The sequence below is a fragment of the Phoenix dactylifera genome, chromosome 7 (assembly GCF_051530095.1).
Source record: "Phoenix dactylifera cultivar Ajwa chromosome 7, Ajwa_hap1_PhDact_Kaust_v1.1, whole genome shotgun sequence".
Classification (NCBI taxonomy): Eukaryota; Viridiplantae; Streptophyta; class Magnoliopsida; order Arecales; family Arecaceae; genus Phoenix; species Phoenix dactylifera.
Window position 1 is genome coordinate 20,340,641 of NC_143196.1, and position 24,726 is coordinate 20,365,366.

General features: G+C 41.2%; 1 protein-coding gene across 1 annotated transcript; it reads left to right on the forward strand.

Moving 5' to 3' along the window:
- Positions 1-20,593: 20,593 nt before the first annotated feature.
- Positions 20,594-21,711, forward strand: LOC103697907 (uncharacterized). The gene is made up of 2 exons (XM_026801417.4): positions 20,594-21,091; positions 21,488-21,711. Exons 1-2 carry the CDS (start codon positions 20,698-20,700, stop codon positions 21,565-21,567), a joined length of 474 nt encoding a protein of 157 aa, XP_026657218.2. The 5' UTR covers positions 20,594-20,697; the 3' UTR covers positions 21,568-21,711.
- Positions 21,712-24,726: the final 3,015 nt, after the last annotated feature.

A 24,726-nucleotide genomic window follows, 5' to 3' on the forward strand; every position in this document is an offset into this window, starting at 1 on the left:
ATGAAATCCCCTATTTTCCACCCGGATAAACAGTAACCCGGACCGACAGCCGGTTACTTCATCCCGGGTTTGATCCACTTTTCAGACTCCAAATTTGATGAAATTTTTACCTAACATTCTACACTCATAGAGGATTCCAAAGAGATAACATGCATCATCATCGGAGGCCGTTGGCCCCCTAAATAATTCACCAAAGTTGGGACTTCGGCACAGTTTTTCCGTAGTGCCGGAAAAATTTGTCAAAATCCGATTCTTCCTCTTTTAACCGCCTCTACAACCCTTATCCGACCCCTCTAGACTATATCCACCCTTTGTATAGCCTAATGTCATCAAAAGACTAGATAGGGACGGATATTTACCTTTTTCTTTTTGGAAATCGAGGTCCTTGCGTAGAGGAGAAGGAGATCTACGTTTTTTCCTTCAGCTGGAAGTGCAACCGGGATCCCTTTCCTCCTTGAATCCCCTTCCTCTTCTTCTTTCTTCTTCTTCTTCTTCTTCTTCTCTTTTTCTTCCTTTCTTTCCTCTGTTTCACGCCTGAGAACCCCCTCCCTCTTTCTCTCGGTTTCATTCCAAAAGCCAGCTCAAACCCTCCAATTAAATCACATCAAGATACTATTCACCCTTTTTTTAATATTATTAAATTCTCATTTTGCCCCTAACACTTCAACATATCTACGGTTATGCCATTAACTTTTGATTCCTTTCCAATTTTACCCTTACCACTTCAACGTATCTACAACTATGCCATTATCTTTTGATTCCTTCCAATTTTACCCCTTATCAATTTTAAAGGACTATTCTATCCCTTTTTATATATAAAAAAAAATTTTGGGGTTATTACATCCTCCCCTCCTTATATAAAATTCGTCCTCGAATTTAAAAGAGTAAATTACCTGATTACTCAAAGGGGTGAGTGTATTTGCTTTTCATATTCTGCTCGGTGTGGTATTGGAAATCAAATAAATTGAGAGTGTTTTACCTTCTATCTCTACCACATAGGTAGGATACACATACTTCGCTTCTATACTATCCCCTACAAATGTACTAATAGCTAAGGAATATGCATTAATATCTTATCCTTAGCTAACTTTTTAGCAAAATAAAGGGACACAAATGAATGGGTAGCTCCAGAATTAAATAATACTCTAACTTTAATCTTATCAATGAGGAGCATACCTGTCACAGCTACATTTAATGCCTGTGCCTCTTGTGGATTTACCGTGAACACCCTTCCTTGCCCTCTACCTACTGGAGCTGATGGCTGAGATGGTCCAACACTCTGCTGTGATGCTGGTGTCTGACCTCTGCCTCTGCCTACAGGCCCCCTACTACTAGGCCTGTCCATCTGCACAGAAGGATAGGATTCCAAGGGCACAAACTGCTGGGTGGCACCCTGCGGGCATTCTCTGACAAAATGACCCGGCTGTCCACATCTGTAGCACACTCTCTGACCCATTCTGCATCTGCCAGGGTGCTGCTTCCCACATATGCCACACACTGGCCATGATTGGAACCCAGATTCAGTTCTGGCTATAGTGACTGGAGGACGAGGTACTGATGGTAGAAAAGTTTCTTATGATTGACCTCTTTCCCTCCATTTCCTCTTACGTGGGGCAGGTGGAGTTGAGCGTACAGACTGCTCCGTCGGGCCCTCCGAGAGATCTACTCCCTCAGATCTACCTCTACTGCTTTGCTCCTTCCCCACACTCATTTTTCTCTGTTCTCTTTCAGCTCTTTCCTCTTTGTTTCTGGTCTCCCACTGTTTTGCTTTATCTATCAGCCTAGACAAGGTGGGGACCTCTACTGCCAACACCGCATTATAAAGCGGGGAAATCAGACCTCGTCTGAACCTTTCTATCCTGGCAGCTTCAGTGGGGATGATGTAAGGAGCATACTTCCCCAATCTAGTGAACTCACGAGCGTACTCAGATACGCTCATTCCGGGCATCTGCTTCAGCCTCTCAAACTGAAGAGCCCGATTCTGCCTCTCAGTCGGAGACAAGAACTCATCCATCACTGCTTGCCTGAACTCTTCCCAGGTTGGAGGATTCCTACTGTACAATCTGTCCTCCACGTGCCTCCGGTACCAGTCCCAGGCATCTTCCTTCATTGTAAGCCCTACAAGTTCTATAGCTCTTGCATCAGAACAAGGCAGTCTCCGTATCATCTTTTCAGTCTCCTCCAGGAATCTTTGAGGATCTTCACCTTCTTCCCCCTTAAACTCCGGGGTTCTGAGCCTCAGAAATTCCTGTACAGTAATCCCCTCATCATCTAGAGCCCGCCTGGCCAAACTTCTTGGCACAGGTACAGGAGGTGGGATGGATACTACTGACGGGGCAGGAGATTTCCCCCGAGCAATCTGCTCCCTCAGAGCCTGATTCTCCGCCAGTAACTGTTCCATCAATGCATCTCTACTTCCTACCTCTCCTTGATCATCAACCCTCCGTCTATCAGCAGGAGGAGGTTTTTCTCTTTGGGGCTCGACATGTGCAGAACCCGCATCCAATGCTATATCTGGCTCCATTTTCCTTGGAAGTATTCTTTATATGTCTCTAAAAGAGTCAAAAAGAGAGGGCAGTCGTTACACAGAGCCATAATATATTTTACTGAATTATAAATGACTCATAAATTAATATACAGAAAAATTCTATGCTCCATAGTATAATCCTATACTTAATCCTGACTCACCCTATTGCTCTGACATGACTCTTCTTAACCTTTGCTCTGATACCAAGCTTTGTCACGACCCCCGCCCCGTTCCCGGCGGGCCGCCGCGACGGTCCTAGGGTGCGGGTAGGCATAAGGCCACCAGCCACCACGTAGAACCCTACTACCTATTAATCATCAATAAATTCTGAAAATTTTGGCATGATGCATGCACAAAATGATCACCTTTCCTATGGTGACATGTCAGGATTATCTCATTACATACAACAACGCTACCTGTCAGAGCAGCAATCACATAACCTGTCACATAACGAACCTAGACAATATATATCAATACATCATCACAGGCATATAACTCAACTGTATAAAAATCTGGTTCCCATTCTATCCATGGTCAAACCCATATCCACAACAGGATCTATGACTGTAACTATACACTAAATACAACAGAAGGTTTATAATACACCAAAAGGGAATAAACCTCTATCTACATTATACTATACTATGGAGCGGCACAGCTAGCAGGCAATCTCTAACCCTGCTCCTCTCTATACAATACCTGCCCTGCAATCAAAAATATCAAACTGGGGAGTGAGTATATGAATACTCAGTGAGTGGAGTAGAGAGTACTATGCACATGAGACAGAATATAATCATGGCTCAAGATGAAATCTCAAGATCAATAACAAGATGAACATGAACTCAACATAGAGAATATGGAGTAAGTCATCAATATCACCACAATCAATATCAACTCATCTGAAGCATATATGAAATAATCAAGTAAACATATATGCTACTCATGAATATGCTCAATAGATCATAATGCTGGAACATACAAATCAGGTGTCAATATGCTGAAATCATCACTAGACAGCTGTCGGGAGGTGGGTTTTACGCCCCAGGCGAACCAGCAACGACTCCCTACTGTCCCATGCATATGCAGGATAAGACACCATATCGATAATGTAAATGCTAGACAGCTGTCAGGAGGTGGGTTTTACGCCCCAGGCGAACCAGCAACAACTCCCTACTGTCACATATATATGCAGGATAAGACACCACACTAATCATGTAAATGCTGGCCAGTATCCAGAACAGAAATCCATCTCACATCTACAAACTAAACGGCACCTCGCGGGAATTCTACATCCGCGGAAAGCCATACTGCACCTCGCGGGGTCTTACTATGCCCGGCGGCAAGCAGAATATAAGTCGTATGACTGGCCGATCCTACGCCTAGGGCCGTGTCCCCCCTAGGAAGGGACTGGGCTCCGCCCACCCAGAAGGCTACTATGTGCCCAAAGGCCGATGTTCAACCCCATCGACTATAGGTGTCCTGCGATACTGCCAAGCCATGCATAAATGCCAAAATGCACCCTCCCAATACTCTACTAAAAAGGAGTATAATCAAGATTACCACTCACTCGATCATGACCCAATCATAAACTAACATCAGGGTTAGGAGTGAGGGTCAAGGAAGTGCAATACAACTCAATATACCACTAAAAAGGCTCTACAAATCTTTGAAATAGAGGAAATGAAATCAATTTACAAAAGAAGTTATTTCACAATTTGGAACCAATTTAATTACTCATAAAAGAGTATAATCAAGCTACGACTCACAAGTCTTTAAAATAGAGGAAATGAAATCAATTTACAAAAGAAATCATTTCACAATTCGAAATCAATTTGATTACTCATCAACCCCTCGTAATTCCTCTCAATGTTCCCTCAAATGCATGTACAGAATAATCAAGCATGGAGAATCAAGATTATAGAGGAATCTACTACAATATCAATCAATATGCTCAAGTGGAATCAATTCACACTTGGCGACATTCATGAAAATGAATTAAGGATGCTCATGGTACAAAGTACATGACTCCCACTCACCTGCCAATCCGGCACGGCCTCGATACGCCTCTAGAATTTTACAGTAGGCAGCAGGGGACTTCTTCCTCTTGTTCCCTACCTTCTTGCCCAACTGTGATATGCATTTACAATACATTTAGTTTTGTATCAAGGGCTATAATCTACGTGCCAATTATAATATAGGGGGACTTTAATTGATTCAACTCCCCCGTTCCCTAAATCTTTTCTTTTCTTTTCTTTTTTCTTTTTCTATTAATTAACTCATCATTTATGTATATTAGGGACTCCGTTGCATGAGTACAAGATCTCCCTTAGCCTAATCTAGGCTTAATACCTTATTATAGCATGAAATCCCCTATTTTCCACCCGGATGAACAGTAATCCGGACCGACAGCCGGTTACTTCATCCCAGGTTTGATCCACTTTTCAGACTCCAAATTTGATGAAATTTTTACCTAACATTCTACACTCATAGAGGATTCCAAAGAGATAACATGCATCATCATCGGAGGCCGTTTGGCCCCCTAAATAATTCACCGAAGTTGGAACTTCGGCACAGTTTTTCCGTAGTGCCGGAAAAATTTGTCAAAATCCGATTCTTCCTCTTTTAACCGCCTCTACAACCCTTAGCCGACCCCTCTAGACTATATCCACCCTTTGTATAGCCTAATATCATCAAAAGACTAGATAGGGACGGATATTTACCTTTTTCTTTTTGGAAATCGAGGTCCTTGCGTAGAGGGGAAGGAGATCTACGTTTTTTCCTTCAGCTGTAAGTGCAACCGGGATCCCTTTCCTCCTTGAATCCCCTTCCTCTTCTTCTTTCTTCTTCTTCTTCTTCTCTTTTTCTTTCTTTCTTTCCTCTGTTTCACGCCTGAGAACCCCCTCCCTCTTTCTCTCGGTTTCATTCCAAAAGCCAGCTCAAACCCTCCAATTAAATCACATCAAGATACTATTCACCCTTTTTTTAATATTATTAAATTCTCATTTTGCCCCTAACACTTAACATATCTACGATTATGCCATTAACTTTTGATTCCTTTCCAATTTTACCCTTACCACTTCAACGTATCTACAACTATGCCATTATCTTTTGATTCCTTCCAATTTTACCCCTTATATCAATTTTAAAGGACTATTCTATCCCTTTTTATATATAAAAAAAAAATTTGGGGTTATTACAACTTCCTAACCCAAATCCCCTCTCTCTTCCGAAACCCCATCCTGTGTAGGGTCCCTGCACGCGTGCGATCAGTCCATCGCAATGCGCAAAAGGGTTCCCCCTCAGGGATAGGAATCTCGTACTCCCTAAATAATAATGTGAAGACCATGCCGTAGGGTAGGGTGAGCCTAGGTCTGTCTAGTGGCTCACACATGTATCGATATATGAGTTTGGGGAAGTTGATTGGGGTGTCATGAAGCATATAGAACATGAGAGCTAGGTCTCTCTCAGATACAAAGTCAAATCTCCCGGTCTTAGGGAAGATGGACCTAGACAATATACTCAAGAGGATCCGCATCTCAATCGGTAGTGAGCTAGCGGATACCTCGTCTATGGGTGACTGGGGTGGATGCCCTAGAACGGCCGTAAGGGCCTCAACCCTGTCCTCAGGGTGTGTGGGAGCCACCCCTACTAGTGGAAGGTGGAGGATGTGGGCAATAAGATCCTCCGTAACGAACAGAGGGACACCGGCTACTGTGCCCTCGATACCCCCATCTCCCCGATGGACGGTACCGTAGAACTCTCTAATGAGCCCTGGATATGTGGGGAGATCTAAGGTGAGGAAGTACTCTAAGCCCTGGGCCCTGAGTCTATCACCTATAGTGAACCCTTCCCGGGAGAGATAGTCGAAGTCGACATATCTCCCGGTGGTGACGGCCTTCCCGGCTAATGGCCTCGCGGGAACCGCCCTAGGCGGGGAACGAGCCGGAGGTTGTGGCCTCGCGGGATCGTGCCGAGCCTTGGAGCGCCGCTCGGGACCGGCCTCGGGTCGGGACCTCTTCCGGACTACAGTCTTACGCGGTATAATGACCTAAAATGGGAGGAAAACCTAATGAACGGTGAAGAACCGACGGGAAAGTCTTGGGGACGACCGGGGACGACCTAGAAAGGGAGGAAAACCCTAGGGGACGGTGAAGGGTCGACGGAAAAAGCCTTGGGGACGACCTAGGAGTCGGCTCTAGGGCTTGTGAACAGTGGCGGCTTGAGAAAGAAGTGTTTTCGAAACGATAAAGTTAGGGTTAAAAAGTCGGATCCCGACTGCGAGTCGACTCCACTGAGTCGCGAGTCGACTCGACCTCGAGTCGACTCCAGAATATGCGCGAGTCGACTCTCCTTATGCGCCTGTAGACCTCGAGTCGACTCCCGACTATATGTGAGTCGACTCCCCCTCAGCTGCCATCTCTGCGAGTCGACTCCCGCAAATGCGCGAGTCGACTCTCCCTCAGGAGCCGACTCTGAAACTTACTCGAGTCGTCTCTAACTTTGGCACGCACCTAAAAATCATGCTACATTCGTGCCAAATGAGGGAAAAACACTAAAGTATGATCTGATTTGATGATCAGTGAAAAGAAACTCTATTTTAACCACAATCTAATCATCAAAATCAATGAATCTAGTGGAAACTACCACTAGGATGGATCAATCACTCCTAATCCCCTCCTAAGCATACTAAACCTCTCTTCACTTAGGGGTTTTGTAAAAATATCTGCTAATTGATCATCAGTACAAACAAATTGGAGTGTCACATCACCATTCAATACATGATCTCTTATGAAGTGATGTCTTATCTCAATGTGTTTAGTTCTTGAATGCTGAATTGGATTTTTAGTTAGATTAATGGCACTTGTATTATCACAATTAATGGGAATTTTATCTTGTTTAATGCTATAATCTTCTAGTTGTTGTTTAATCCACAAGATTTGAGCACAACAACTCCCGGCTGCAACATATTCAGCTTCAGCAGTAGACAATGCAACCGAGTTTTGTTTCTTGCTAAACCATGAGATAAGGTTTTCTCCTAGAAATTGACAAGACCCGCTGGTACTTTTTCTATCAAGCTTACATCCAGCGAAGTCTGAATCTGTGTATCCTATTAAGTTTAGGCTAGATTCTTTAGAGTACCATAATCCTATATTCTTAGTTCCTATTAAGTATTTAAAAATTCTCTTAACTGCAACTAGATGTGATTCTTTAGGATTAGCCTGATATCTAGCACACATGCAAACGCTAAACATAATATCAGGTCTACTTGCAGTAAGATACAATAAGGATCCTATCATACCTCTATACAGTTTCTGATCTACAGATTTACCTGATTCATCTTGGTCTAATTTGCATGATGAGCTCATGGGGGTGCTGATTGACTTGTTTCCCTCCACATCAAACTTCTTGAGCATCTCCTTGATATATTTGGCTTGATTGATGAAGATGCCTCCTTCAGACTGTTTGATTTGAAGCCCGAGGAAGTAGTTCAGCTCTCCCATCATGCTCATCTCAAATTCACTCTGCATTAAATCAGCAAATTCTTCGCAGAGGCAATTGTTAGTAGCACCGAAAATGATATCATCAACATAAATCTGTACTAATAACATATCTTTGTTTTGCTTTTTCAGAAACAGTGTTGTATCTACATTTCCCCTAGAGAATTTATGTTCTAATAGAAATTTGCTAAGCCTCTTATACCATGCTCTAGGTGCTTGTTTTAAACCATAAAGTGCTTTGTTCAGTTTATATACATGATTAGGGTATTGATGATTTTCAAAACCAGGAGGTTGTTCTACATATACCTCCTCATTAATATACCCATTTAAAAATGCACTTTTTACATCCATTTGAAATAGTTTGAAGTCCTTAGAGCATGCATACGCTAATAATAATCTAATGGCCTCAAGTCTAGCTACTAGAGTAAAGGTTTATCAAAATCTATACCTTCTTCTTGATTATAACCCTTTGCTACTAGTCTAGCCTTATTCCTTATAACAATTCCATTTTCATCAAGTTTATTTTTATAAATCCATTTAGTACCTATAATTGGATATTCAGAAGGTCTCTCTACTAGATTCCATACCTTATTTCTAGTAAATTGGTTTAATTCTTCTTGCATTGCATTTATCCAATTTACATCATTCTTCTTCTCTATGTTTGGGCTCAAGGTGTGAGACAAAAGCTAGATGGTTATTTAAATTTCTAAGAGATGCTCTAGTCCTAACCGGTTGAGATGGATCATCTAGAATTAGTTCCTTAGGATGCCCGTGAGCATACCTCCAAGCTTTAGTTAGCCCATGATCCACAATAGCCTCTTGGCTTGATGATGCTCCTTCACTCAACTTTTGATTATCATCTTGTAATGCCATTTCATCTATCTTTTCTTCAAGAATTTCAACATCATCATCAAAATTAACTTTCTTACTAGAGGAAAAATCACTAGAGTCATCAAATACAACATGTATAGATTCTTCTATAACTAACGTTCTTTTATTAAAGACTCTATAGGCTTTACTAGTTGTAGAGTAACCTAAGAATATTCCCTCATCAGATTTAGAGTCAAATTTACCTAGATTATCTTTTTCATTATTATGAACAAAACACCTACATCCAAAAACATGAAAGTAATTGACTTTTGGTTTTCTGTTTTTCCAAAGTTCATAAGGTGTTTTCTTTATGATGGGTCTCAATAGAACTCTATTTAATATATGACAAGAGGTATTAATGGCTTCTCCCCAAAAGTACTTAGGGAGGTTACTTTCACATAACATAGTTCTAGCCATTTTCTCTAGAGTTCTATTTTTCCTCTCCACAACTCCATTTTGTTGTGGTGTCCTAGGTGCAGAAAAATTATAGGTTATCCCCTTTTTACTACAAAACTCATCAAATGACAGATTTTCGAATTCGGTACCATGGTTACTTCTAATAGCTATTACAGAGGTATCTCTAGCATTGGTTACTTCTTTATGGAATTTCTTAAAAACAGAAAATGCTTGATCCTTATGTGCTAGGAACATGACCCATGTGTACCTAGAATAATCATCTACAATAACTAGACGATATTTATTTCCACCTAGGCTTGTTGTTCTAGTTGGTCCGAATAGGTCCATGTGTAATAATTCTAGAGGCCTAGAGGTAGAGACACATTTTATGGATTTAAATGAGTTCCTAGATTGTTTGCCAAATTGACATGCTTCACATATTTTGTTCTTTTCAAATTTTAATTTTGGCAAACCTATCACGGAATCTCTTTTAACTAGTTTAGTTATTGTGTCCATGCTTGCATGACCTAACTTGTGGTGCCATAACCAACTAGCATCATTATCTTTAGTTTCATTAACAACTAAACATTGATTATGTTTTGCAAGATCTTCAAGGTCTACAACATATACATTTCCACGTCTAATTCCTTTAAAAACTAAACTATTGTCATTAGGGTTTGTTATAATGCATAGTGATGGTTTAAACATAACATCATACCCTTTATCACATAGTTGACTAATGCTTAATAAGTTATGCTTTAGACCATCAACATATCTAACATTATCAATAAAAGTAGAAGGGGTGATTTGAACTTTACCAATACCAATGATGTGACCTTGGTTGTTGTCTCCAAAAGTCACAGCACCTCCCTTCTTAGCTTCAAGGGTGAAAAATTGATCCTTGTCACCCGTCATGTGCCTTGAGCAGCCACTATCCAAATACCAGCAGTTTTTGTTGACCTTGGCTGAGAGACACTCCTACACAAGCAGATTATATAATTTTAGGTACCCAAGTTTTCTTGGGTCCTTCATGGTTAGTCATGTTGGTTCCTTTTGGAACCCATACCCTTTTAATTTTTCTTTTTGTTTTACCTTTCCTAAAATTACACACATTTGCTTTATGACCTATAGTTCCACAACAAAAGCAAGTTATTTTCTTAGTTTTACTTTTTCCAGCTTTAACAAAGAAGTTACTAAGAAGTTTTTGTTTATTTCTTGGTTTATACCCTAAACCCGCTTTATTAAATACTGCTCGTTGACTATTGAGTATCATATTTAACTTTTCAGAACTACATGTAAATTTTTCAACCAAAGGTTTGTATTTGTTAAGTTCTTTGTTTATGGTTTTTAAGTTCTGAAAGTTCCTTAGTTAGTTTTTCATTATCCTTAGTTAAGGTATTAGTCTTTTGAGTTAAAAGTTGGTTGCTTGTCTTAAGGTCTATATTTTCTTTGGTGATTAAATCCTTATCCTTAACTAATGAATCATACTTACGGATATAAGTTTGGTTAGTTACTTTTAATTCTCTGTTTTTAACATTTATAGCCTTATATTCAATCATTAGTTCATTAAAAGCATCATAAAGCTCATCAAAAGTAAAATCTAAAGGCGATTCGAGCGTTACCTCATTTCCATTGGCCATGAAGCAGAAATTGGCCTTTTCCTCTTGTTCCTCATCCGATGAAGAGGATGATGAGTCCGAGTCGGATAGTGTCGTGAAAAGAGCCTTCTTCTTCTTGTACTTGCTCCTCTTCTTCAGTAAAGGGCACTCAGCTCTTATGTGACCCGACTTCTTGCATTCGTAACACCCAATCCCCTCATTTTCCCTTTCCTTACCTTTGTCCTTGCGGTAGGAATTTGAGGGGCCTCTCCTTTGATGATAGGACTTCTTGTGGTTGATGAATTTTCTGAATTTGCGCACAAGAAGTGCCTCACCATCATCTTCCTCATGTTCTTCTTCTTCACTGCTGCTACTGCAAGATAAGTCCTTGTTAGATGAAGTAGATTTTAGAGCTATTACCTTTTTCTTATGGGAGGACTCTTCCTCGTTGTGTTGTTTCATGGTTAGCTCGTGCGTCATTAGGGATCCAAGAAGCTCCTCAAGTGGTAACTTGTTCAAGTCCTTGGCTTCTTGGATTGCCGTCACTTTAGCTTCCCATGACCTTGGTAGACACCGAAGGATTTTCCTAACAAGCTCACTGTTAGTATAGTTCTTGCCAAGGCTTTTTAGGCCATTGACAATATCAGTAAACCTAGTGAACATGCATGTGATTGTTTCATTAGAATCCATTTTAAATAGTTCATATTTATGAACCAAAATATTTATTTTGGATTCTTTGACTTGATTCGTGCCCTCATGGGTCACTTCAAGTCTGTCCCAAATCTCTTTTGCAGAATTGCAAGTTGAGACCCTATTGAATTCATTTCTATCTAAGGCACAATAAAGCACATTCATAGCTTTAGAATTTAGTTGTGCCTTTCTCATGTCATGTTCATCCCAATCCTTTTCTAATTTGGGTACCGTGACACCTTCTACATATATGGATGGGATGTATGGGCCATTTACTATAATGGTCCACATCTCATAGTCTTGGGCTTGGATGAATATTCTCATCCTAGCCTTCCAATATGAGTAGTCGGATCCATTAAAGAATGGGGGTCTTTGGGTGGACTGACCCTCAATGTGAGAAGATCCAAATGGAGTTGTCATTTCGATCTTTTACTCTTGGGTGGAAGAGTTTAGGCTCTGATACCACTTGTTGCCCAGATAGACAATCCAAGAGGGGGGGTGAATTGGATTTTAAAATAATTTAGCTATTTAAAACGTTGTGAAGGACTAATTAAAACTATTGCAAGTTGTTTAATTAATTGCTATGTGCTGTGAGTGATATGAGAGGAAGAAGAAGAGAGACAATCAATCACAAACACCAAGTTTTATAGTGGTTCGGAGCTAACCCTTGCTCCTACGTCCACTCCCCAAATCTCACTTGGGAATTCACTATAACCCCCTTGGATTACAGCCGGTTGTTTTCCAAGCTCACAACCAAACTTGTTGTTTTACGAGCTCACAACGAACTCGGTCGGTTTTCCCAGGCTCACCAACTAGAACCACCCCGATTGTTTTCTCGGGATCACAATCGAACCCTTACACACGTTGTTTTTACACTCGGCTCACCAACCAACCTCAATACCCTTGATTCAATCCCCCGATTGAACCAAGCAGATACAAGTTGTAAATAAAATAGACAAACAGAAAACTAAGCTTCTCAAAAGCAGATGGAAAACAATATAATCTGAAAAGAGTTTAGAAGCCCTCAAACGCTTTTAAGTTGGAGAAGAGGAATGGCTTCTTAAACTTCGGGTCTCCTCTTGAATGTGTAGTCGACTTGAATGCAGGAGGAGGATTCTTTAATTGCTAGGAAGATGTAGGTGGATGCAGTTAATGCAGCTCTTTCCTCTTTTTTCGTTGAAGAACAGGTTGCAGAGATTGAATGCTTGAATACTTGGAGTGGAATGGTTGTTCTCTACTTTGCTACAGTCTTCTATGGCTATTTAAACCAACCCTCACGGAAACTAGCCGTTAGACACCTTTTTCTGCCCGTTCTGCACACTCTGCACAGCCTGACAATGTGTCCGTTGGTGGGTTGGAGTCGACTCGCGCGATCAGGAGTCGACTCGTCTGTAGCGGGAGTCGACTCATACTTTTCCGGAGTCGACTCGGCAACTGTTCCAGATTTGAATTAAAGTTGCCTTCGCGACTGGGAGTCGACTCGTCTTGACCCAGAGTCGACTCGCCAACTTCTGGAGCTGACTTGGCTTTCTCGGAGTCGGCTCATCCGATGGAGTCCGTGGATTTATTTTTGAATTTGGTCCACTCGAGTCGACTCGTCAATCCTAGGAATCGACTCGGCGCTCAGAGCCCGAACTCCCTATCTTCTGTCTTTTTGGCTCGTCCAGTCTTGGAGTCGACTCGAACTTCCTCGGAGTCGACTCGGCTCTCAGTTTCCGAAACTTGGTCTTCTGCCTTTTTGATGTGAAGCTGCCTTGGAGTCGACTCTAGCTGTCTGGGAGTCGACTCGAATCTCAGAGGCAGTAACTTGGTCTTCTGTCTTCTTTGTGGTCGCGGAGTCTCGGAGTCGACTCGCGTATTGCGGGAGTTGACTCGAATCTCAGAGTCCGAAAAATGCTTTCTGTCTTTTTCCTTGTGCTCCTCTGAGAGTCGACTCTCACTTTCTTTGGAGTCGACTTGCCAACCATCGGAGTCGACTCGCGTTCCACTGGAATCGACTCGAATCTCAGACCCGAAAACTGCTCTCTGACTTTTCTGCCTGTGACTCCTTGGAGTCGACTCATACTTCTCCGGAGTCGACTCGATAAACATTGGAAGTCGACTCGCGCACTTCGGGAGTCGACTCGCTGACAGGTTTTGAATTGAAGCTTTCTGTTCGTCTGTCTGTTCTCAGTCGGAGTCGACTCGTACCGATCCGGAGTCAACTCGAGCCCGTGCCAGTGAACTTGATACGCTTGGAGTCGACTCGTGATACTCTGGAGTCGACTCGAGTCTCAGACTTTGGTTCAAGCTGACTTCTTAACTTATCCAAAATACTATGAACCAAGTCTAGAGACACTTAGAGAAGATTTTCACTGAAAACACTTAATTGAATTCATTAGTAAACAAGAAATATACTCAAATGCTTTGAGCTCATCAAAATCAAATAGGGTTTTAATCAATCACTCCACACACTGCATAGTTTTTTTTTTATTTAATCTGTAGCCTTCTGCCTTTTCCATCCGTCTCCAATAGCTAGAGTCGTAGCTGGGCGCTGGCCTGGGCAGTGGGCCATCAGGAAGAAAGGGATTTGGTTGGCTTGATACACGCCTGAAGCCACTCTCATCTTTCATCCCTTCTCTTTTTTGGTTTTGGTCTTGGTTTTCCTTCCCTCACATTACTCCTGACCCAGCCGGGCCATCAGGAAGAAAGGGGGATTGGAAATGGACTTCTTGGAGGGTGGAGATTCTTTTAATTTTCTTCTCTCGGTTTCTTCTTCCCTCTTCCCTCTTGGGTGGTACAGAGAGAAAAGGAGGGAGGGGGTTCAATGGCTGCTGTGTGATGTTGCAGTCGCTGCTTGGGTACTCACTTGAAGGGGAGATGGTGGGATGGGACTTTTATTAATTAGATGGAGTGAATTTCCCATAATGCCCCTACTTTCTTTTATAGGGAGGCCCCTTTCTGGACAAATTCTTTTTTTTACCTTCCCATGAAGTGCCATGGGATGACCTTTTCCTATTCTGCACTTGCTTGACCGGGTAAACAGTATTGTCAAGCATTATCTCAGTTATTTAATCAGTTTCATGGCCCTTCTTTTAGGATAATTATTTTTCTGTGCTCCCATTGAAGAATTATATTAAATTAAAAAGGTTTCTTGTCTGTTTTTGTTAGATTCATGCATCTTCGTTGAAATAGTGTACTAAAAGCTATCTATTTTCATATCATTTTTTAAGTATTTTATATTTATTAAAAAATTTATTATTAAAAAAAAGGCCTCATTTATTGGATTCGCCTTAGGCCCCCAAATGTATTGGGCCGCCCTTGCACACACATCCGACCTCTATGGATCATCCACGCGAAGCTCCAAGAAAATCGTAGACTGCGGAAGTGCTAGCTCGCGCAGAGGTGCTGCAATGGCTGAACTTTTCTCTTTCGAAGCTCTCAACCTTTGATTGTTGTTCGAGAAGACGAAGGATGGAGATGAAGGAGAGGGAGGAGAAGAGATGGTGGCCCAAACTTCAGAATTTTTGGAACTCTAGAACTCCCTTAAAATTCTGCATAGCAAACCCTAGGCGTGGAGGTCCTTTATAGCCAAAGGACCCCCACGCCATCACTTGATTATGGCGTGTGGAGATCACTAAAAAATAGGGATCTCCATGCTGAATAGAGAGGGAGTCCGCCTCCCTCTTTCTCCATCTCAATTCGGCGCCATGACTCCCTAGAAATTAGGGAGTCATGCACCCAAAAGATTTGATGCCAAGATCTTTTCATCACGCCAACACTTGGTGCCATGAAAATAGGGATTCAATCCTACCTTTTTTTAGAATTTTTGTGGCGCCACCTCTTCTGAATCTTTATCCCATGCCTCCTCTGAATTCTCATGCCAACAATTGGCCCAAAAAGAAAGAGAGGCGTCATGAGTCTAGGAAGATTTGATGAGGTATCAATCTTCTCCAAGAAAGAAACTTAGACTCCTAAAATTTAGAGTGAGGATGATAGTGTTATTTTGATGATTAACAAGCAATTATCTAGAGCATGCTATAAGTTAAATTGATACTTCATTTATAAGTTCATTACTCTCAGTATATTTGTTTAAATTGAAAATATATATATGTTCTTGTTCATTTGAATGGATCTAACCTTGAGAATGCAGCAAAGTGTGGATTGAGTCGACCCAAAGATTGTTTGAGTCGACCCCGGCACATCAAGAAATCATTTGGCACACTCCTGCAAAAATGGCACAGATGAACAGTTGGTTGGGTCGACCCAAGGTAAGCATGAGTCGACCCAAACTTCAAGAACCTCAAAACATGAAGGAAAAATGGTTCTCTGGATTTACTGAGAGGGTCGACCCAAGATGAAGTTGAGTCGACCCAAGCTTGAGTCGACCCAAAGAAAGGTTGAGTCGACCCAAGTGAAGAAAGGCTGAAATTCAAGGCTCTGAATTTTCTGAAGCTGACCTTGGGTCGACCCAAGAAAAATGTTGAGCTGACCCAAGGTTTGAGTCGACCCAAAGAAAGGTTGGGTCGACCCAAGGCAACAGAAGGCTGAATTTCAAGTTTCTGTGTTTTCTGAGAGGGTCGACCCAAGGAATGTTTGAGTCGACCCAAGTGAAGGTTGGGTCGACCCAAGGACAGGTTGAGCCGACCCAAACACGGGCTGAACATAACGGCTAGTTGTGCAGAAATGCTTTTTGGACTCCCAACGGCTATAAACGGCTAGTTTCTTCAATCCAACGGTCAGAAAGGACTATTTGGAGGTTGGAGAAGTATTTAAGAGGGAGTATTCATCAGAGGAAGCAAGCTTTTGGGAAAATACATTAAGTGCATTCAAGAGAGAACCCTAGCAAGGCAAGCTTCATCCAAGGGCTTCATTCAAGAATCAAAGAAAGGGATTGAGCAGATTCAAAGAGTCATCAAGAGCTCCATCCTCCCTTGAAGAGTGAAGCATCCTTGACAAAGAAGAGCAAAGCGACTTCAAAGCGATAAATACCTTCTAACTCTTCTTTGTAGTTTATATTGTTTCATATGCTCATTTAGGAGTTTGAATCTTTTCTTTTCATTTGTTAAACACTTTGTAAAGGTTCGTTGGTAAGCCCGCAAAACCAACAAAGGTTTTTGGTGAACCCGGAAAACCAAAGTACAAAGGTTCGTTGGTGAGCCCGCAAAACCAACAAAGGTTTTTGGTGAACCCGGAAAACCAAAGTGTAAAGGTTCGTTGGTGAGCCCGCAAAACCAACAAAGGTTTTTGGTGAACCCGGAAAACCAAAGTGTATAGGTTCGTTGGTGAGCCCGTAAAACCAACAAAGGTTTTTGGATTGTGAGCCCGGAAAACAATCCAACTGTAATCCGAGAGATTATAGTGAATTCCCAAGGGGACGCTTGGGGAGTGGACGTAGGTGCTAAGGAGAGCACCGAACCACTATATATTGTTGTGTTTGTGTTGTGCTTGTGTTTCCGTTTATTCTTGCATCATCTTCTATCTTTGCACTAGTTTAAATCATTCTAATAGCTTAAGAAAGCATCCACCGCACTTATATTGAGAAAACGTTTAAAGCACCGAAAATTAGAAGAAACCAATTCACCCCCCCCTCTTGGCTTGTCACCTTGGGCAACATAGAGATTCTTCTCCTTATCTAATTCTGAATTTTTGGACTCGTAATCCTTATCAAATAAGGACTTTTAATTGATTTGGGTCAAGCCCAATCTAATTGGGTCAAGTTCCATCAATTTGGTCAAGCCCAATCTACTTGGGTTGAACCCAATCCAATTAAGTCAAACTCTGATGCAGCCTAAATTGAATCTTATTCAACTTGGCTCAACCTAGGCCCAATCATTCAATAAAATTGAGTTCATTAGCAATCTAATTGCTAATTAATCCTTTAATAATACAATAATTATTTTATTGCAATCTTTGTTTAGGGTAATTTGTCAATCGAATTGACCAATGTATCCCTGGACGATTCTTAATCGTCTGTCAGCATTTGATCAACCTAGAAACTTCTATGCGTGTGACCTCATAGGTTCGAACATAAGCCGGTAGCACGAGAACAACTTTTTGTATCGAAATGACCATCTAGCAATGGTACGCGACGTCCGGATAGGCCGAATGATTGTAAAGTAATATTCTACAATCCTTGGACTATAGTTACCTTATAACTCATCCATATGGCTCCAAATGCCTAGGATGACTTCAGAGTTCACTGTCAACTCTTTAATCAGCTCATCCAAAATATGTTTCAACTTTACAAATCCTGTGACTCCTCAAAAAGATTACCCTGACCAAGGTTTTGCTAAATTGAACACAAGAGCATTATCTCCTGTCATCAAAAGGGGTCAATCCTTTCTTGACTCACACACTGACTTCGCAAGTACTTAACTGTACCCAAAATTTCTTCATCGCTGAATTAGAAATTTAGATAGTCCGGTATCAAAATACAGTGAGTTGCTTGCTAGTCACCGTGTCAATCTCAGGTCGGAAAGATACTATATCCATATCAACTCGGAACATCTTCTGACAACAGAGTGCTCCGGATTAGATCATGTTCAGTGAAATGTACTTCTACACTTCACCTGTGCGGCATACTAGTATCTTTACACTCCTTGGTTAAGAGGATAACCAACAAATATGGAACACAATAACCTATACTCGATAATGCCATTGTCCTAGTAATAGCATATCGTTCGGTCGTGAACACGTTTAAGGACTTATAGATAAATCCTCATTTATCATTTATAAGAGTCCTAAGGACTTCATCACATTACATGAGTTCATGAAGATGTACAAAATATACGATAAAAAATGCCAAATAACTTTTATTATTTATTAACATATACATCACAATCATCAACAGATTGACGATTGACTTTTAGGATACAATTTCCAACAGCATCTCCATGCGATATTGGATATGCCTTTCCTAAGGAAAGTGCATCCTGCAATTGAAGAAAGGAAGGATCAGTAAGAATGCCAACTTTCCCCACAATTAAAAAGAAGAAGGAGGAGAGCAGCAGAACCACCACCCAAGGCCGATTTGAAGTGACTTGGCAAATAGGTTCTATAGGGGTTTCTCTCAAGGTGACAAAAAAAACACTTAGAACCTCCTCAAGCTTGGCAAGTTCATAGGGGCCTCCACCCTCTTCTAAAGAACTCTGGATGAACTAGACTAGTCTACTCAGTCATCCTCCCATTAAGATCAGTAAACACGCATCACACCAACATTGCTTCAAACATTCAAATGATGCCTTGGGAGGCAGAGCATTAGGACTTATCTTTCAAGGGACGCCACTCAAGAGTTAATGCCCTTTTTAAAGCAACATGGAGTCTAATGGATGGTTTCTTCCTTCAGCCCAACCAAAGAAGCACTTCGGGCATGGAAGTGGGGGTCCATTGTTGTGGTATTGAATGACCAAAGTGATGTGGCATATGGCAGCTTGAGAACCCCATAAACTCTTTGAGGCATCCTGGTCAGGACTCTTGAGCCAATCAAGAGAATTAGGCTGAGCAAATCAGGAGCATCCGACCTACAGAGCCAAGGTATCACAGCTCCTTTAGACGACTAATCGGTCCGGCGATTGATTTGAGTCTTGCAAAACCCTCTTGCAACAGAGTCCCTCAGCAATTTCACTATATGTTGGGCAGTTACAGCACGTCCCGAGGTTGCTGTGCCACATTAACGAGTTGTTACAGCACAATTTAGAGTTTGTTGGGATATAATTCACTAAAAATATGGGATCCTGGCTGTAAATAAATCTAGATACCCTTCGTAAGAAGGTAATAATAAATAATACACAAATTACCTTAGTTAGGAGAGACATTGTCTCTTTGTTCTTCGTTTATCCTTCATTCGTACCTAAAATTCTTTCTGACTTAAGCATCGTGAGGTCTGACGAGAGCCAATCCGATGAGTTCTTCGACCCCTTATATGTTGCCTTGCAGGTTCACGGAGGCGGTCCTTGTTGGCATTCTAGAATTGACGACAACAATATTATAATTTATAATATTATTCTTATGTATATAATATAAATATTATTATAAATATATCATATATATATATATATATATATATATTTATATGCGCGCGCACACACATATATAAAGAGTATTATGGAAATATAGATCGATCTTAGCAACTTATTCTAAATAGTAGTAATACAAAAGAACAAGAATAATAAATACTGGAGCCATCTTTCAATACATAAAATAATACAAATAAATTATTTTTTCATGTAAATGTTGCCTGACAAATATTTATTCAAAAAGATACGGATTTGCGGGTAAGTTCTTTATCTCGCAAGAATAGGCCCAAAGAGGAGCAGAATAGGCCCAAAGAGGAGCAGAAGACTTCTGTCGCTAGAACTGAATACCTCATAATACTGCAATTAAAACAGCTCAATCAAAACATTTTTTATAGTAAACACTTTTGTTTTTTTTTTGGTAACAAGTACACAATTTTTCTAATACACACCCCGTAAAGAAGTGGGATGCCTATGTATCAATTCAAATAATAAAAATAATTAATAAAATAGAAAAACATATGATTATTAATATGTCAATTAATAATGCATCCATTATCATGAAAACTCATCTTCCCATTTGCATTATACCCAATGACAGAATGTAATGAATTGCCATCATTATCATCCTCGATCAGGCACATTCTATTTTAATCTATTATGTGCATTTTATTCTGAAAGCTAAAACAAACTAGAGCTTGTTCAGACAGAATACCCTCTCCTCTTTCCAGGAACCCACGCATCGAACATGTTCCAATGAGGTGTCCAGAAACAAGTTCAAAATTAGATACCAACGTCGAGGGAAGGCTACCGTCAAGCCAATAATTCTCTGCCCTTGCCTCTAAATATTCAATTATTGCTCTTTTTCTTTCTAGAAAGAAACAAATTAAAACTATGCAGACCGACAGGGTATCATGACGCGGACCAAACAGGGCACCAGCACCCCCCCCCCAGCCGGGCCCACAGGGACCCCACTCGTTGCCCCCACCCACCACCCCCTTAAAACCCCACCTCCGCCCTCTAACACCGCATAGAATTAACCATAGAAGTCCCCGTCCCCCATCTTCTCCCGCCCTCCCCGCACGGGAGCGGCCAGGGCCAGGGAGGAGGGGGATCTGTCCGCCATGACCGACCCCAAGCCCGGTCTGGGCCTCCTCAAGCAGCACTCCTGGTCGCCGGACACCGAGCGCGACGAGGCTTGGCTCCGGCGGAAAGGCCTCCACCGCGGCCGCCGGGGCCGGCCGGAGCGGAGCGTCACCGACGATGACCTCGACGAGCTCCGCGGATGCATCGATCTCGGCTTCGGCTTCGAGATCTTCGACCCCCCCGCCACGGGGGGCCGCACCGCCGCCCTCACCCGGAGGCTCTCCGAGACCTTCCCCGCCCTCGATCTCTACTACGCCGTCCACCGGAGCTACTGCGACTCCGTCGCCCAATCCACGCCGCTAGATTCCTCCTCTTCTTCCTCCGCCGATGATGGATCGCCGATGGATTGCTCCCTCCCTATATTCTCTCCAGGTATTAATCCCTCTCCCCACTTTCCTTTTATTTTAATGACATTAGAAATAAAATCCGCCTCGATCCGATGATGGATGCTCCACCGTAGGATCAGAAAGCCCAACCCGGAGAGATTACCGGCGCCGGCGCCGGCGCCGGCGCGGTCTTTCCGGGTTGACCCATAGAAATTCCTCGAGGGATGGCGGTCTGTGCCACACAAGCCGTGTGATCAAGATGGCGGCTTCAACAGCCTTCCGTCTTGACCCGTTCATAGAATTTAGTATTTTTCCCCCCTTATGCCGTCAACTTGTGATGACTTCTGACTCCATAAAAATTCTTATAAATTTCTTATAATAATTAAAATTAGTGAATGCGTGGTATTTTATTTATTGCTTTAATATTTGCGTGGTGGTGAAGGGGAGAGCCCGGAGGCGGTGAAGGCGAGATTGAAGCAGTGGGCCCAGGTCGTTGCGTGCTCTGTCCGTCAACGTTACTGAATTCGGCTGGCATCCAGAGAGAGAGAGAGAGAGCATGCAATGAGACCTTTTTTGGCCTTCCATATGAATATATGAATATGTAAAATATTCCTGATTGACCGACTGACTTCGCCATTTATCTTGCTTCTGATTCTCTGGCTCTTATTCTTCTCTTCTGTTCACATGCTGCGTGTGTGAATGCATGCCAATTTTTCTAATCTGGAGCACAAATCCCACAACTCATGACCTCCGCAACACTGTTGACAGCAATATGTCACTAGTTTGGATCCTCTCCACTTCATATCTGGACAGGAAAAGGCTGGTTCTCCGCCATTTCTCCAGTTCAAAACGGAGAAGATCGACTCATAATTCACTGCCATGGTCTCCTCGGTACAAAGGAGGGTATGTGTTAGCTTAGGCTAAGCCATGATCAGTTAGCATTACGTGCTCTTTGTGACTTAATGTGGACTCTAAATTGACAAAGGTTATAATATTCCTTACACTCATGCCTCTACCTTGGCTACATCTAACCAGTTTTAACACGTAAATATGTGATTAAAGATCTCTCTTCTTATTGCTTGTGCATAACCTGTGGATTAAGATAACGCTCGATATTTTGTAAAAAGTGTTATAACATGATGCATAGGTTATGAGGGTAATGTGTTAGGAGATTGAGGGAGTATGTATGTAGCCTGCAAAATTCTTTTCACCCACCAACAAAAGTAGCGGTAACCTAGATATAGGTATAATACTCAGGTGTCCTCTTCATGACACTTTTGTTATCGGAAGCAGTTTAAGATGGATATAATACTCAGGTTAATAGCAAAAGTGAGATGATGGCTTGAGTGAGAAACTGATGCACATATTAAAGTAACTAACTTATGTTATGATACCCTAGCTTTTATTTTTGAAACAAAATTATATTGTACGGCAAAAATGAGCAGAAGATCAGATGGGAAATGTTCTCTAACAGGTCCATGTATTCCATATCAATTTTCATAGCTAACTAGTCTAGTTAACATTTTAAATTTCATCAAATAAATCATCCAAAGTTTCTTCTAGGCGATGTAGTTACTATATTTTTATGTTTAAGGACCCTTGGTCCTATATTTTTTCCAAACTCATGATAATTCAAACAAGACATCCTTTTTCATTTCTTACTCTCACATGTGAAAGAGCAACGTTGCATACATCTAGAAAAATGTCATTGCAAACATTTATCTTATATTTATAATCAATTTCTAGTAAAGTTCCAGATTTGCAAGATTAATGATGAGTGTAGTTAAAGATTTCATTTATACTGGATCCTTTTTTAGACAGACAACATAATTTTTAATATAAAGGATGTCAAAGTGCTTGTTATTGCTAGAATGCAATAACCATACATTAATCGAACGGACATTATACTTCTGTTACTTTTCCTCCTTTATTTACAAGTATGAGTGAAACTTTAGTTTTCTGAGTTCTAAAGTTATATATGTCTCGCTTGACGTAGCACTGCCCATCAATTATGGTTTCAAATTTATCCCTCTAGATGACAATGATGATGATGACGACCATGATGATGAATATATTTGATAATCTGACTTCGGCTCAGATATCAACATTTTATGAAAAGAGTCTCCTTAGTGCCTCTTTTGTAAAGAATTTTTTATCGATGATCTTTTATACTCTTCTCGCAAACTCATGCCTCTTATATCTCCAAGTTCTCTATCTTCTTTGTATGTTGTGGTTTTAACAACTTGATGGTGTGATCTTGGTCAATTTGGCATACATTCTATTGTTCAAATATGACATGAATCCAAACTGATCCACAACAAATTGTTGTTAGAGCTAGATGCGTTTAGTGTGTGGTCGAGTGATGTGCACCTATAAGTGGATTTTTTGGAGTGTAATTTTTGTATATTTAGTTCTGTCATGGCCAAGGAGAAACAAAGACAGTTTTTCATTTATACATATGCTTAACACTCCAGTTATATTTTGGATATAATGTATGGAATCCTATCTTTGAAGGTACAAATTTTGGTAAGTGGTGTGGGTATAACAGAGAATTACCAAATTAGGTTTGAAGAGGGCAAACTGGAATACCTAGGCTGGCAAGATTTTGTCAATACCGAAGGAGTTTGTGGAGGATGATATGCCTTTATGGATCATTGTGCGAAGACGTTATTGTAGGTATGGGATGTCTCCATGAGCCTATTTTTGAACGGAAAATATTAGCTAGAGGAGATTGAAAGCATAAAAAAGATAAGTTCTATCCCGAAGTTCCATTTTATATGGGAAGAAGGTGCGCAGGTAGTTATCATTGTTGGATTGAGAGGCTAATATTTTGCATGATAAGATGATGCAGCTCTTGATTAATGGCACAAATCTAGAGTATATGGTGTTGGTCTTGGACTTTTTTTAATCGAGAAGAGCAATTTTCTATAGATGAGATCGAGATTTTTGCTTATTATCCACATATTGGTGCTTTTTAGGATGGATACTTTCAATGGAGAATGAAGTCGATGGATCATGCTTTGTTTCAGTTCCGAAGGGTAGCGAGTGTATGGAGCCTTGCTGGTCTCTCCCCGTCCTTCTTCCGGTTAGCAACTGAAAGAGTAGATGCCCTACAAGCCAATCGCAATATGTATTGCGAAAGGTTTTTTCTTTTGATTTGTCCAAATCATGTACATGACATTTAAATATGAATAAAGGCGTTATGTTTTATCATATGCTGTTGATTATATTTATGATAAACTCCTTAGATTAGGACAATGGTTTTAAGACTATGATGAGATCATACTAGTGAGACTTAAAATCCTAAAATCCTAATCTTAAATATTCCCAGTCATTGGTACATTGAGTCGGAGATCAATGATTACCGGAAAGACTGACATGTCTTATGTATGCTCGATGCAGAGGATGATTGATCTCACAATCATTTGTGTGGAGACACTAATACAAAGATGTGGGTGCTCATTAGAGGAATGAGTTCACTGAATTGACCTACAAAGAGAAATCTTATGAAGTCTTACTTACATGTCAAAAGATGATTCTCTTAGTGGGAGTTGTGCAACTGATCCTATGACCTGAGATCACCATGGTATCTTGTGCACATGAACCCATATTTTGGTTTACACTCATTCATGACAATAAGTTATGTACGAGATCTTCGGATATGGTGAATTGTGTACGAAG

What these genes read in the sequence shown, in the direction of transcription:
- LOC103697907 (XM_026801417.4), top strand. Translation starts at nt 20,698, where the DNA reads ATGACCGACCCCAAGCCCGGTCTGGGCCTCCTCAAGCAGCACTCCTGG. An exon ending in CCTCCCTATATTCTCTCCAG is followed by an intron (nt 21,092 to 21,487) that starts GTATTAATCCCT and finishes GTGGTGGTGAAG; the next exon opens with GGGAGAGCCCGGAGGCGGTG.